Source organism: Bactrocera tryoni, chromosome 3, assembly GCF_016617805.1.
Source record: "Bactrocera tryoni isolate S06 chromosome 3, CSIRO_BtryS06_freeze2, whole genome shotgun sequence".
NCBI classification, from domain to species: Eukaryota; Metazoa; Arthropoda; class Insecta; order Diptera; family Tephritidae; genus Bactrocera; species Bactrocera tryoni.
The window spans coordinates 42166368-42182339 of NC_052501.1; the positions used below are offsets into that span (position 1 = coordinate 42166368).

The window sequence follows — 15972 nt, forward strand, 5'->3', positions numbered from 1 at the left end:
TTATAAATACAAAATATTTCTTCGATGAACTTGATTCTGATTGTTCAGTTTGTATGACAGCTATATGCTATAGAGAGGTGTGCATTCACTCTAATGGCTGAGTGGCTGTACTAGCTTTGAACTCGCTGACCGTGTAACAAGGAACAGAAAGTTTTTTCTATATTAGATTTGGAAGTGTTCTCGGTCACAGCGCTATCGACAGAAACTACAATGTCAATAACCTTGCAAGGGAGCTCATCCTTATCCCAATTTCATCCAATTGAAAACGAGTCGGTTGTGCAACGTCCTCTGCCGCTCTAGCGCTGGACCAATGGACCTCCAGTGAGTTTGGCAGTGGTTGTTCAACAACCAGAACTAGTGAAGCCGTGAGATCCTTCTGACCCAAGGTGAACCGGTTCTCCGAACTACTTGCACTTAACAAAGTCAATCTCGCAGCTATTGCAGCGTTTTCGACAAGACACTGTACAGTAGTTACACATGCGGTACGACAAAATTTAATTACCAAAGCTGTATTGACGAAGACGAGGTGGAATTATATTCTCACTTTCTGCTCTCTTGCCTGGCGTTTGCCAGATTTAAGCAAGATTAATTAAGTCACTGCAGACACACCTTTGAAGAATGAAGCAAGGTGGCGATTGATATTAGCCGCCATAATACATTTGTGGTAAGATCAAAACGTTTCATATATCTACTATGAAGTGACGACTTATAAGGAGTTTTTGTGTAACAAAAAGCGCAAATATCTGTCTCGCTGTCTCCAGATCAAAAATTGATCAACCAGACCTATCACGTTGTACTAGGCGGACCACTAGTGTTTTAGACGTTTGTACGCTCCGAGATTTTAGCATTGACTCGGACTACTATCTTGTTGCAGCGAAGATACGCACCCGCCTCTGTGTAGCAAAAAACTCACATCAACAAACACTAGATTCTACGTCGAGAACCCGAAATCAGAGCAGACAGCTGAACGATCTTCTGCTCGACTTGCACTCCTGCTCACTGAGAGCATTCATCAGCAATTCGCTAAAAGAGAACTGTCGGACGGTATTACAACTTACTCTTTACGTACAGCTACAAACGAAATCATTGGTTTTCGGAAATGACAAAATATTGTTACCTCGCAACGCCACAATCGACCAAAACAAGTGCGGGATGCAATAGATACCGAGAGATGAAGAAGTAAGCGAGATACATTTGCAGACAAAAAAGAGAGATGGCGAAATGTGTGAATAAGCAGAGCTTGACAAGCTAGCCGACTAGAAAATTCTACGAAAAGATGCGTCAACTAACGGAAAATTTCAAAACCGGAGCATAATCTTGTTGAACCTTCAGATATGATCTAGTGACAAATGCCCAGAGCATCTGAAATTATGAAAGGATGACTTTTCCAGCCTTCTGAGTGGCAGTGAAAGCATAACACCAGGAGATGGTGAACCCGATTCTCCAATTGATCACAATGGAGCAGACGTTCTAATGCTCGACCATGAAGAAGTTCGAAAAGCAATTACCAGTCTGAGTATCAGCAAAGCGGCGGCAATACTAAAAACTCTGCGAAGATTGGGAAGAACCTCCTCGAGCCGTTCGTGGAGGTATTCCTCTTCCTCTGCTTCCCCTCGCGGGTACTGCGTCGAATACTTTCAGCGCTGCAGTGTTTTCGTCCATTCGGACGACATGACCTAGCCAGCGTAGCCGGTGTCTTTTATTTCGCTGAACTATGTATGTCAATATCGTTGTATATCTCATACAGCTCATCGTTCCATCGAATGCGACATTCCCCGTTGCCAACGCGCAAAGGACCATAAATCTTTTGCAGAACCTTTTTTTCGAAAACTCGCAACGTCAACTCATCAGTTGTTGTCATCGTCCATTCCTCTGTACCATATAGTAGGAGGGAAATAATGAGTGACATATAGAGTTTGGTTTTTGTTCGTCGAGAGAGGACTTTACTTCTCAATTGCCTCCTCAGTCCGAAGTAGCACCTGTTGCCTCAAAATTATATAATTCACTAATTAATGATCTCTGTGAAAGTTAAACACGCGCCTTTTGAGGGCTTTTGTCAGGTTAGGGACTTTTCAATTGACCGGTTAGATAGTTTTTTGCAGTCTCTTGAAAGTTAAACGAAGATAACTTATATTATGCCTTAACACTAGTAATCTCATTTTGGGTGCCCAACTCAGCTATTTCGGGGAACGGAAACTTTACTGTAACGGAAACTGTGAAAACAAGGATTATTGCTTAGTACTGTCAAACTAATTATGACATCTTAACTTAATTTAATGAGATTTTCAAATTTTACTTAAAGCTGGTGCCTTAATACTATTTTTTTGAACATTAATGTCAGCTCTGATTTTTGTATTGAGTGGGTATATTATATATTTTCACATTAAATATGATAATTTTATTTTTTTAATGCTTACTATATTCTAAGTCTTACTTGTATATTTAAATAAGATCTAGATTTATATTATGTCAGCTCAAAAATCATTAAAAAGCATTCATATAGTTGATATTTCGAACACTCCAACTAAATATTTCTTCTATTTTATACTAATATAACTATCTATTTTAATAATTACATTGTTCACTACCTCTCTCTTGAATGAAAACTCTATGAATAAAACTTAAATTATTTTAAAATTTTAATCTCCATTACGCGCACAATAATATGTTTGGAAAATAATAACAGTCGAGTGCAAAATAATCCACCAGTGTAACACTCACAATTGTTTTTTGGTGTATAAATGTTTCATTGTACGTTTTGTTGTTGTCATTTTGACAAATAAAACAATCAACTGCAAAATTGCAACACAAAATGGCAACAAAGGAGAGAGTTCATGTCATAGTTTATCATAATGCTGTGTCAGCTTCCTTTGTCACATTGCGGAGGAGATAAAAGCTTAAGCGCAAACCCACACTCACACCAACGCAACTTATATGCAAATATGTACATATGTATGTATGTATGTATTGTTGAGCACTTACATGTGTCGAATGAGATGTTAAACTATTGTACGACGGTGAAGTCTTTTCGATTGTTATAAGTTTGCACTAAAGTAAATTCATAAAAATGTAACGGGAAAAGACAAAGAGCAGGAGATACGAGTAGAGCATTAAAGATATAAGATAAAGATAGAGTAGTAATATTTAGTTGCATATTCATAAAGAAAGTTAGTTAGTATAAGAGTTCAACTTAATTTCGTAGAACTGGATAACACAAGTCTTATTTTATATTTTTACTACACACAGAACAGACTAGATTTCTGAAGTACTTGAAGCATGACTTGCCGCTTCAAAACATACACAACTAAAGCATGAGTTTTACAATAAGCTGCGATATTTGATCATACTTGGAAATGCATACATACATATATATAGTATATAAAGCTATAGTAAGATCATACAAGCGCTCGCAGTGGTCGGCGCAAGAAATACTTAGAATATTTAACCATAAATACATAAACACAGATATAAAGCTCGGAACGTTTTTTCGTTTAATAGGCGTAACTCGGTAACTTTTTAGTTCAATAGTCGCTATTTATCGATTTTTTTTTATTTAGTCAAATTATTGACTCCAAAAAGTAAGTGGACCTGTGATGAACAATTTAAAAGACAAACTTATGCATTACATTTTCATTAAAAAACTAGTAGTAGTATCAAGAAATTACTCTTACTTGCTATTCCCAGCAAGCACTATAAAATCAATCACAGTTATGAAAATTATCGAAAGCTAGAATACTGAATTAACAAGCTAACAAGAATTTGGTGAATATCTTTAATACTTTTTTTTAATTCTGAATACCAAAATAAAATAAAATAAATGCAAAAAATACAAACTAACGATGTTACAATCAATATCAATCGGTATCAAAGATATAAGTCATTGACATCTACTGTCACAAGGTCAGAAAGTTTGTGGCATTTAGCAAACATTTTTTACAGTCTATTGCGAATATAAAAATACTCCACGAAGTGTACATACATAGATATTTTGGATATGAAACGCGTTCTTGCTCGACTCGTCCCGATAAAGCTGAGTTTTTTTCCGAACGAGTGCCGTAAACAGGTCACTTTGGACATGCTTGATGGTGCGAATTCCGATCCCTCATTCGTGGAGAACATTATAACTGCCGATAAGACATGGGTTTATGAGTTTGACATGCAAACAAGTCAAGAATCATCGAAATGTAGGAAAAATAATGAGCCGAAACCAAGAAACTGAAGTCCATCCCAAAAAGTGCTTTTGAACAATGTTTCGAGGACTGGAAAAAGCGTTGGCATAAGTGTATTACATCTGGTGAGGATTACTTTGAACGCAATGAAATAAATATTGATGAATGATTAAATATTTTGCGTTTTATTGGCGATTTCCTGGTACTTAACAATGCATGCAGCATGAAAAAGAAAACTAACTAACCCGTATACTAGATACTTGACCAAACGACATTGCAGGAGCAGTATCGACTATCGAAACTTTTAATCCATAAAGAACTTTTTTGAAATTGCTACGAAAATTTTTGCCAACTATATTAAAGCGCTTCTTTGAATTTTATAACGGGTGTTTTTTTTTTTAGATTTTTATAGGTGGGTTTCAATGAGACAATACTTCATTCCGAGTTGGTCTTTAGACAGCTGTAACTTGATTTATATTCCGCTTGTTTCGCGTTTTACAATGAACAAACTAATTCCGGAAAAATAATGAGTCCGAGCAACTTTGAATCGGTATAGCACCACGTTTACTATAGTGTATTATGCGCATTCCCAGAGACACCATACAGTGCGCAATGAAGATGCTATTTCTGCTGTGGAGCAGATATTCGAAGAAGACCCGAATGAACCTATACGCCATCGGCGCAACATTTGGATCTGTGCCCTTCCACTTTATGGAAGACTTTGAGGAAGGATCTTGGTTAACGGGCTTATAAAATCTAATTCGTTCACAGTGAATGGGCCCAAAACGAATTGGCTTTTTCACAAGAAAATTTTATTCAGCGATGAAGCTCACTTTTGGTTGAATTGGTGCGTTAATAAATAAATAAAATCGTTGCACTTCGAGTGAAGATAATCCCCCAGCCATTATTGAGACGCCGTTATATTCTCAATAAGTTGCTGTGTGGTGTGCTCTGTGAGTAGAGGCAATCATTGGTTCGTATTTCTTCAAAAATGTAGGCGACCATAATGCTTCAGTGAATGAGGAACGCTATAGAGCTATTATTAATGACCTTGTCGCGTCTAAATTGGACAATATTGATGTGGATGACCTTTGCTTTCAACAAGATGGGTCTGTATGTCACTCAGCCAACGAGGAAATTGATTTATTGAAGGAAGCTTTTGGTGAGTGCATTGTCTCGTGTCATGGGCCTGTGTCGTGGATTTGGATTATATAAAGTAATAATAATAGGCGCTTCAAGACTTTCGGGCATTCTATGTGGTATAAGTAATTTATTTGAATAATAAACTGTGAGAAAAACTCAATCATACACATTTATAAGTATTCTCACCTCACTAAGAATATTTTTCTAACCTCAAATATTGGCTTTAATTTTTTTTACAATTTGCCACGATAACCTTAAATATATATTTTACGCAAGAAAAATGCAATAAAATAAACAAACAAAATCTAAAGTGACGCTCAGGTTTCATTTCATTCATATGACATTATTTATATGGCACTTTAGTCTTGTTAGTTGTTGTTATTGTAGTATTGGCGTAATGTAATGGGATTTACAGTGACAGATGACACCTAAAGGATAAGAATAACATGTCGCTTGTAACTAAAAAAGTACCGTATAGATTAACATATGTATATATACAAAGGTAGACGGGAGAAGACACACCGAAAAGGAGACGTAGACATAGCACACACAGTTAAAAAAAAATACATAATATTTGACACATTACAAACAAATAAAATCGGGCATATTGACTTACTTATGAACATATATATGTATATATCGGCTAACACTTTTATTAATTTAAATTTATACAGCAGACGCAGGCTTAGAGGACTAGACAGAGCAAATCTACACATACACATATATAGATAAATATGTAAAGGATAACCGAAGGACGACTACTAAATCAATTACAGTTAAATAAAAAATCACACACGCACAGTTAGTAGGAAAGTGATGGAATTGGAGCGAATTCATATGTATATATGCATATATATAGAGAGATTATTGTGGTATATAGAATATAAGATTAGAATTTAGAAGTTGAAAAGACGAAAGTTGAAATAGAAAATTTAAGGTTATACATTTTAGACACAAGTTCGGCTATTTCAACACGACTTTTATACTAACAAACGAGCTTATTTGTTGTTGGAGAACATATTTACAAACTAGGAGAGAGAGAGAGTGAGGTTAAGTTTAGTTTAGAAATCTTTAGACAAATAGATTTTGGAAGAGTTTAGGCGCAACGATTTTAGTATTCACACTACAACAAAACAACAAAAACGCGTTTGAATTATTTTTTACACAGAATTAAAAGGAAAAGTTTTGTTTGACTAGTTTTACTACCTTGTCTGGATTATTGTTACTGCTCATCCTACATTTGAACGAAATGGATCGTTTCGCTTTGGTTAGCGCGTTCTACGATATGTAGTAGTAGTGGTAGTAGAAATAGTAGTAGTAGAGTTGGTAGAGGTAGCAGTAGTTATAATAGCGGTATTTATTTGAAAGTAATTTTTTAATAATTTTTTTTTTTTTTTAATTTTTTTATAGTAGTAGTCGCAGTGGTAGGAGAAATTTAACAGCAACGCAGCAGCAGAACAAATACAATAAGAATGGTTGTACAATATTTCTTATATAAATTATTAATTTTTGAAATAAGCAATTCCGGAAATTTTATTAGTAAAAATATGACCAAAATAAAAGTTTAAATAATACTAGACGAATTTTTTTCGAAAATTTTCAAAAAAAAAGTAATTTGCGAAAATAATTATTTAAAAATTAATAATAAAAAATTAATTAAAACTTAATAACAAATTAAATCCGGAAAATATTTGCAAAAAAAAATTACTTAGGTTAATCAAACCTTATTAATTCATTAAAATAAAAAAAATTAATTAATTTTTTTAATTAATTTATTAAAATTTAATTTGCTTTTAAATTTTTAAATTTAATTAGCTTTTAATTTTTTAAATTAATTATAGTAATTTTTTCGCAAATATTTTGCTATTTACATATTAAATTAAATTTAAAATTAAGTTTTCGTGTAAAAAAATAATTTGCGATAATAATTATTTCAAATTAATTAGAAAAAAAAATTGTTGAAAAAATGTGTTTTTCTTTCTAGGAATAATCAAAGAAAAAAATATTATTTTTTAAATTAATTTTTGGAATTTTAATTAATTAAAAACATATTAAATTTCCGAAGTACTTTGTGACAATATTTAGTTAAAAATTAATTGTTAAAAAAAATAGTTGAAAAATAGTTTTTTTCTATTTAGGTATAATCAAAATAAATTTAATTATTATTTTTAAAATAAGTTTTTTGAACTGCAATTAATTAGAAATTTGTTTTAGTATTTTTTAATTGATTGATTTTTTTTCGCAAAGAGTTTGCTATTTACATATTAACAAAAAAATATATTTTAAATGAAGTTTTCGAGTAAGAAAGTAGTAATTACAAATTCATAATAAAAATTAATTTAAATTAACTTCGTAAAATAAATTATTGTTAATTATTTAAAATTAATTTTAATATTTTACAACTTACTTATTAACAAAAACGGAGTTTTGGTATAAAAAAATTTTCGAAAACTATTTTTTAAAAATTAATTTGAAAAAAATTAATTGAATTTTTTTTTATCTAGGTATAATCAAAAAACTTTTTTATATTATTGGTTATTAAATAATGTTTTACAATTATAATTAATTTAAAATTTGTATTAATTAAACATTTTTCTTTTTTAATATATAGAAAAATAGTTGCGAAACAAATTATTGAATTAAGTTTTAGTTAATTATGTTCGCAAATTACTTTTTAACTTGAAAATCTCAACTTTAATTATTATAACTTTTTTAGTTAATTATGATTTCATCAAAAAACAAAATTTAATTAACTTCAATTAAATAATATTTGGAAATTATTTTTATGCCAATGTTCAAAGAAATATTATTTTTTTAATTTAATTTTAAATTCCTAATTATTTTTTTAATTAATATTTTTGCTTATTTCAATATTGTTGCAAGTTACTTTTTAATTGAATGCATCATGTTAAAATACTATACTAATATTTTCAACTAAAAATTTAACAAAATCTAAATTAATTAAATTAAAATAACATTTTTTACATTATATACATAAATGATTTTTTTCAAAGACGTTCGATTACTATCGAAAAAATAATAATTTATTCCTTTCTAGAAATTTAGGTGTAATTAATTTTAATAAATATTTTCTTAATTTAAATTTTTTTAATTTTTAATTTTTTTAATTTAAATAACCTTTCTTCAAAGAATTTCGTTGTTCATGCCTACCAAATAATTCAATCATTTTTAAAAACTAAAATATAGTTACTTTTGTTCAATTTTTTTCTTAATTTTAATTTATTGCAATAAAGTTTTTTATTAATTAAATATTTTTGCAAATCACTTTTTAGGTGAAAACATCTTCTCAAAATATTGTACTAATAATTTTCAGTAAAATGTGACAAACGTCAAATTAATGTAATTAAATTATAATTTTTTTAGTTTATGTAAATTTTTTTTCAAAGAACTCGATGTTAATATTAGTAAAAAATAATTAAATAGTCTAAAAGCTAAAATTTAGTTAGTTTTAATTAATTTAATTTAATGCACATAACTTTTTGATTAATTGAATATTGTATTGAAAGGATATATTAAAATATTATACCAAATTAATTTAAATTAAATTTTATTTTTTAATTTATGTAAATATTTTTACTTGGATGGTAATGTCAAAAAGTTTAATTAATTTCGTTTTAAAACAAAATTAATTTCAAGAAATTTTTTCCGAACTAATTTTTTGTAATTAAACTAATTTTTTTAATTAAGTTTTTTTTTCAAAATATTTGATGTTCAAGAAATTATTTACTTTCGAAAATTATAGTTTTTACGTGAACATTTACTTGACACAAAAACTAATTAACTGCTTTTAATCTTTTCAATGTGAGTTTACAATGTACACAACAACAAAATAACCGAAACTTTGACCCCTTTCTATATATACAGTTTTTACGCTTTGAAATCGCGTAGAATTTTTGAATTTTTTATAAATTATTTTAGGGTTAATCAAACTGGTTCACAAGGTAACGTAATCGTAGAAAAAGTTATTAGAAAAAGAAAAGAACAAACGAGTTTAGTTAATATTTGAACCTTAGTACATACCTCGGCGTCGGGTTGAGAACGATCCGAATCGTCGTTGTCCAAATTTTGATTCTCCAGATGCTCCTCTTCGGTTTGTGGCATTTGTTGTAGCTCTTCTTTGGATTTGAAATCCAAATGTCTGATATAAAAGGGTATCAAAAGACCTAAGATGACCTAGAAATAGAAAAAGTAAAACTCTAATTTTGGAAAATTTTTGTTAAAAATTTATTGTTGGTGTGAAGAAATGACAGGTATGTTATATAAGTAATACAAGTATTAACTCTTTTACTTAACACGATGGCGTTTTAAAGCCAAACATCATGCTCGATCGGGAGAAACTCCCAAGAGGCACTTAGCGATGCTACTCATTATCCGAAGTTGTCCCCTTGGCAAAACACGGAAGCGAAGTGGAAAGCGGTAGAACTGCAGTTGCTGCAGGCGCTCTTCACAAGAGTAGTTGAAGACCCGGACAAACCTATGCCAACTGGCGATGATTTCTTGTACGGTAAAATCAGATGATGCACTGTGGCTCGTCAGAAGACAAAATTCTGATAAACGTCCTCCGAATAAACAAGTTATTCCTTGTATGCGGTAGGTTCAGAAAGATGGCGTAGAGCGTAGGTAGCGTGTACCTTAGTCTCAATAAGCGCAGCTCGGTCGATACAATTGAAGCTCCGGTTTTCCCTTACCTGCGGTTTTTTGCCTTAAGGTAGTTTCTGGATATCTCCTAGATCGTTTTACACCTCTTGATATGCAGAAGGACAACTTAAAGCCACAAAACGAAAGTGGGGTAAAGCCGGAGATTCAACGCGACACCGTCGTAACAGTGATCGGGAGTTCAACGGGATTGAACTAACAATTAACGAGCACACCAAGTACCTAGGAAAAATATTGGATAGAAACCTGGTGTGGAAACTCAATGAAAATTAGAGTCTGAGTCTGGTGACTCTTATGCATGCAAGAACAAGGGTCTAAAACGGCCTATCGTCTGGCTTCATGCATTGGAGTTACACAGCGATAGTGAAGCCAATCTGACTTTACGGTTTTGCGGCTTTGGTTTGGTGGACCACTGGTTTCTGTTCAACCGGAGCGCTAAAAACGACTCCAACGGCTGTACTAGAAAGCTTACTCAACTTATGATGAAAAGACTAGCGGCCTTATGTGTATTCGCTACAATAACCTTGGGCTATAGTCTGTAAGCAGGGGGTTTACAGATAAAATATACACCAACTATCAAGCTTTATCTGGGGGAGAAGGTTTCGAGTCACATTATAAGAGGGTGGATGACGCAAGAGCATGCGATTTGCCAGCGGAACTTTCAACTTCTTCACAGACGGATGACTAATGAAGCAGGCGCCGGAATCTATTGCCCTTAAAGATTCCGGAATACTGCAGTATCTTCTAGGCGGAAGTCTTTGCAGACAGGAAAGCGGCTGATATTGCTAACAATGCAGGAAACAATATAAAGTAGATCAACATAAACGTCGCTAGCCAAGCTGCAATTAAAGCAATAATCGCACAAAATGTTACGTCAGAAATTGTTCTTAGAAGCATGGAGGCAGTAGATGTAATTACTGACGGAAAGAGGCTGGGTAGATACTGGATTCCAGGCCACAAAGAAATTCCGGGAAACTAGCTAATTGATGAGATTGCCACAAGACAATTCGTTTATCAAGAAATGTACGTCTAGCTACCCAACCCTACCTACCCTACTAAGCAATAAAAAAGCGATAAGCAATAAAATTTCCAAAAGGACTTACAAATGGGTCAGGGTGTCAAAAGAACTACAGGACTGTTATGGGCTTAGTGATAGGTCACAAATTACTAGCATCACATGCGAACTGATACTTGTACATGCAAAAAGTGCTGGAAAATAGAAAAGATATAAGGTCGTTCCAAAAGTTCGCAAAAAGCGTTGATGTCTAAGGACCTGTAGTTCTCTGTATGGCATGACATCTGGCCAGTATATATAAAGATCAATAACTCTGATTACTCTCTTCATATAACCGAGAAGGTTTCTAAAGTGGTTTTCAGTTGAAATCGGGATATCAATATCAATCTTTCATTTGATTTTTAGGTACATATATGGGTTATAATGTAATTTATTTACACAGTTTATACACCTATCTTAATCTTGCTTTAAGAACAAAAACTTAACAAAAAAACAACAATAATATTTATTATATATTAAAATTTCACCTTAATATTTGTATTTTTGCGTGTTCGCAAGCCGCCCATCCACAAATCGGCCAGTATGACTTGACTGCTCGGATGCGCCAAGAGCGCACGATGATTGGCGGCCACCGCCAGCGAAAGGCAACTTTGGTTCGACCAAGAGTGCAGCTCACAAGTGAGTAGTCGTTGAGCCTTCTCCGCATCAGTGCGATAGCTGAAGTCCAATAGTTTAATACCTGGAAAACAAATTGTAGAAATATATAAGAGAACTTCATATTTTACCCTTTACTCTCAAATAGGAAAAAATTAGAACTCTTGGAAGAGCATATTGATCAACAAAGACGTTGGTAGCATTAAACCCACTAAGTAGCGGTGACATACTGATTTCGTTTTCAATCGATTTGAACGGGTAACTAAGAGCTTCGTACTCACAAGACGGAGGTAAGGTCAGATGAGACAAATGGAGGTAAATAATAAAGGACTTTCTCTCTATCACATACACAAACACACCTACAAGCACGTACCTTTGCTCTCGAATTCCTTCGCATATGCACGCAATTCATCATAGATTTCCGTGTCTAAATCATCCTCGGCGGCCTCGTGTGCCATGGCCTTGTACAGTTTACAGGCCACCAGGGATTTCGCCAACGCCTCCTCGCCGTGCGTCCACATAAGCAACGCCATTTGTTGACGCTTCGTAAGCACAGCCCAAATCTGAAAGGTTAAAAGCATGTTATATAAGTAATCGTATAATGCATTATATAAGCTAGTCATTATACTATAGCAGACGCTTTAGAAATCGCTCAAGTGCGTATGACTTAAGTGCGACGGCATTTAAACTCCTTTATATACTCTTACTATATAGCTGTATATTATTTGGCCATCTAATTTATGATGCTTGAAATTATAACCGTTAGCAGCACCGTTTTCAGCAAATTTCACGCACTTAAGTCATTTGCTCGTCTTTCATGCCGTCGCTCGTTGTCGTACTTACCAACAATTCGTTGAAAGGAAATTCGAAAAGTGCCATTTCCGTTGTGAATGGCAGCAATCCGGTGACCAAACTCAAGGAATTCGCGCCCGCATAACGTTGATATGTTGAGGATTTGCGGTGTGCATTGGCATAACTGTTCATTACTTTGGCGTAGATCGGACGAAATTTTCGGCGTGTATAATATGAGCTGGAGAGAGGAAGGGAAGATATTTTAAATTTTAGTTAATGCGAATTAAAGTATTTGATTTGTAACTATAATATATGAAATAGCTATTATTATAATAACGGTAATATATTGGTAAGGCTGAGCTCAGTTTACTACCGCGGTCACAGCTGGCGGATAGTGGACAGCCTACGCTAAGTAAGTTAGCTGCAAATAGTAATATACAGCCTCCGACAGAGAGCTGCAGGAGAGGAAGGCTTGACTCCTCCTCATGCGACCAATGAACATCCGACGAAGAGGCGTTCACAACCTCCACGAGGGTTGCACCGAGGGAGAACCTACCTATGAGAGAGAGGCAACAAAGCGACGAGAGAACAATATAGCACCAAAAGTGCGCAGACGGCGACGAAAACCCTGAGCCTGCGCCCATCAGAATCGAGGCCAATAAGATTCTGCTTATGGAGGACTCGAAACCCGGAACGGATTAGTTTGACAGAGGACTGGTGAGGACAGTATTCTTTCACCTCAGAAGATAAGAGTGATATCTTATCGAAATGCCTGCCAGGCTAATACTGTTCACACCTCCGTCTCGTTAAAACCCTGGCAGGTCTTCAAGTACGGAGACGAGCTCCTGAATCGTGCCCGAACCTGGCTCTGAACATAATCTTCCATAAAGACTTGTGTCAACCCTGTATGTCCTCCCTGCTTGCATAGAACTACGGGGTTCATAAAGGGCAACGTGCGGAGATAGTGGCTAGCAACGGAAATCCATTCGAACAAAAATTAGTACACCGCAACAACAGAAAGAACAACAAAATAAAAATGGCCAGGACGAGGAATACGGGATGATTAGATCCCTTACTCATAAATAACTCGACAAAACTGGAGAAAAGCTAGCCTCCAGGGAAACTCCGGCCACACACGCACCACCAGCAAAACAAAGAGAAAGGAAGAGCACCTAGATGCAACCACAGAAAGACTTTAAAACTAACCAAAACCGAAGTATGTACATTATTCAAATGAGACGGAAAAAAGAGGAATCCTTAGAAAAATGCAAGGGTGTGTGCAAATTATGAAGACGGTGATGACAAAACAAAAGAACGTCAGTATGGATGTTAAGAACCGAGCGGCACAGCTAGATGGACTCTTCGACGTAATGAAGAGTTACCGCAGAAACTGGCTCATCGCAGAAAGTGAGAAAAGACGGAACATCTTCGGCTTCGGCTCTACTTTGCCACGATATTTCCGGGTTGTAAGCATACTATACATCCAAGACTCATCGCCAATAATAATACGTTTCATGATATCCTATATATATCATATTAGTCGGAAAGCATTGACGTTAACGCGACGCTGTTTTTCGAAAAAATTTAGTAAATTTGCAACCAATACAGCGGCTGCTAGGAATTAAACATCCCTTCTTTTGTCTTGCGCTCCATTAGCGAACTCGAGGCTAATTACGCTGCCTTACTATCGGAGGTGATAATCAATACTCTTAAGGAGGCTGCACTCCAGAGCAAATGATCTACTACTACCTTTATGGAAGGCACTTCCGTTTGTAAGACGCCGCAGTGGTTAAGAGTTGGAGCTGATGGAAAGATCCAGACAGTGTTCACCGCCCCTCTCCTCCAGCAAGTCCTTGCTAGACATGCCTCCCTCGAAGGTACTCGTATGTGAGCAGAAGGCTGGCTCGGCTACTAGTATACCAAGTATTTTGGATTGAAATCAAAGTGTGCGAGTGTTTCAGAGTAGCCAGCCTAGCAGTCATCGAAGTACTCAGATTCTCTGATTCCGAAGGCAGCTTTCGCAGCCAAACAATTTGCACCTAAGAAGCCGACGATATCAGATCACAATAGGATATATATAGCTGCCTTACAAACTGTTCTGAGTTGGTTTTTTCAAGCTCTATCCAGTGCTCCATGATTAAAATACGTTCGTTTAGATTTGATGTTATTTATATAGATTACAACCGTAAAAATTAAACTTAACCTTAAATTTTACCAAAGAGTGAGTGCCATAAAAAGTAAGCCATTTAAAGTCCCACATAACCTTAAAATAAATGTATGTACAATAAGTAGTTCTCTTCTACTAATCTTTCCACATCGCGGACACATACTCGTGCATGTATGTGTTCATACGTAAGCTGTTGCTGTCGCACAAAGCCCGAGAGATAAGTAAATATGCACTATAATTGATGTTAAACAAGGAAAGCGGGTGAAAGGAAGGGCAACACAATACCCATTCAAGCGCAACAATGCCGGCGTACTCATACGGCAGAGAGTAAACGTACAACAAACGCTTAAAGGACAATGAATCATGAAAAGGGTCAGCTCACTCGTTGTTGTTGCAACGCGCACTGATTGCCGGAGCAATGAGCAAAATCAACAAATGAATTTATTTGCAAGGTCCACAATTATTGATTTAAGCTTTTATCGAGCATTTAAACGCTTTTAACCCAAAGCAGCGGCTTTGCATAGTCGCCCTGAGCGTTAAATGGCAACACTTTCATATTCCGTTTCTGGTTAGATTGCGAGTTGGGGGTGTGCGTTGTGTTAAGCAGCGGTTTGTGTAAATACACGGAAAGTGAAATTCCGTAGAAAATTGGTTTTGGATAGCCAGGGGCTAAATGTGGCATCCCATATTTGCTCAAATAGTTGTTTGTTTTAAATATAACGGGTTTGTCGAACATTTATAATGCGTGACACAGCAGGAGTCGAAGGAAAGCCTATAAGATCTAATTGTTCGGTTAAGTTAAAGACTTGGAAGTAAAATTGAAAGGGACTCTACTGTAGCTGTGTCGTTTTCGGCGCACATATATTTCTAGTTGTAAAAAGAAAGCGGACCTCCAGTCGGGACTCAACTTATATTTTAATAAAATATCAAATGCTAAGCTAATGAGTTCATAATAGACTAAAATTTCCGTCTTCTAGTCAAGTTAACGACCTTGAAACACTTAATTACTCTCATTATGTTAAGTTCAATGGCAGTTGTAGTCAAATCAATGAAAGTGGTTGTCACTTCACTAGCAAAGCAATAAATGACAAAATTTCTTAAAAAATTTTGAAAAAAAAAACAAATTTTTACTTTTAATCGACATAATTGAAATTGGGAGAAATCTTACAGAACCGCAAAAAATCCTCTTCTCACTGCGAAAATGAGATCTAAACGGCGAGATTGGACTAAGTACCGCGAAGTATCGTCCTCTGAGGAATAGGAGAAGGTTTTATTTTCTGATGAATGTACAATTAATCTTATCGGAGCTGATGGCGGCTAGAGAGTAAGACGGAGAAATTGAGAACGCTTCTCAG

The 15972-nt window shown here is 34.8% G+C and overlaps 1 protein-coding gene across 8 annotated transcripts in view; it reads right to left on the reverse strand.

Moving 5' to 3' along the window:
* Positions 1-15972, reverse strand: part of LOC120773133 (transient receptor potential cation channel trpm) — a 292034-nt gene that overhangs the window by 51778 nt on the left and 224284 nt on the right. For 5 of the 8 annotated variants that reach the window (XM_040102134.1, XM_040102135.1, XM_040102132.1 and 2 more), the window contains 4 exons: positions 12502-12688; positions 12032-12221; positions 11532-11743; positions 9354-9506 (listed from right to left, as the gene is read on the reverse strand). In XM_040102134.1, coding sequence (XP_039958068.1) covers positions 9354-9506; positions 11532-11743; positions 12032-12221; positions 12502-12688 — 742 coding nt within the window. Of the gene's footprint in view, positions 1-2982; positions 3049-6518; positions 6591-9353; positions 9507-11531; positions 11744-12031; positions 12222-12501; positions 12689-15972 lie in introns of all 8 variants that reach the window. The other 3 variants (XM_040102130.1, XM_040102128.1, XM_040102131.1) reach the window with 2 other exon arrangements.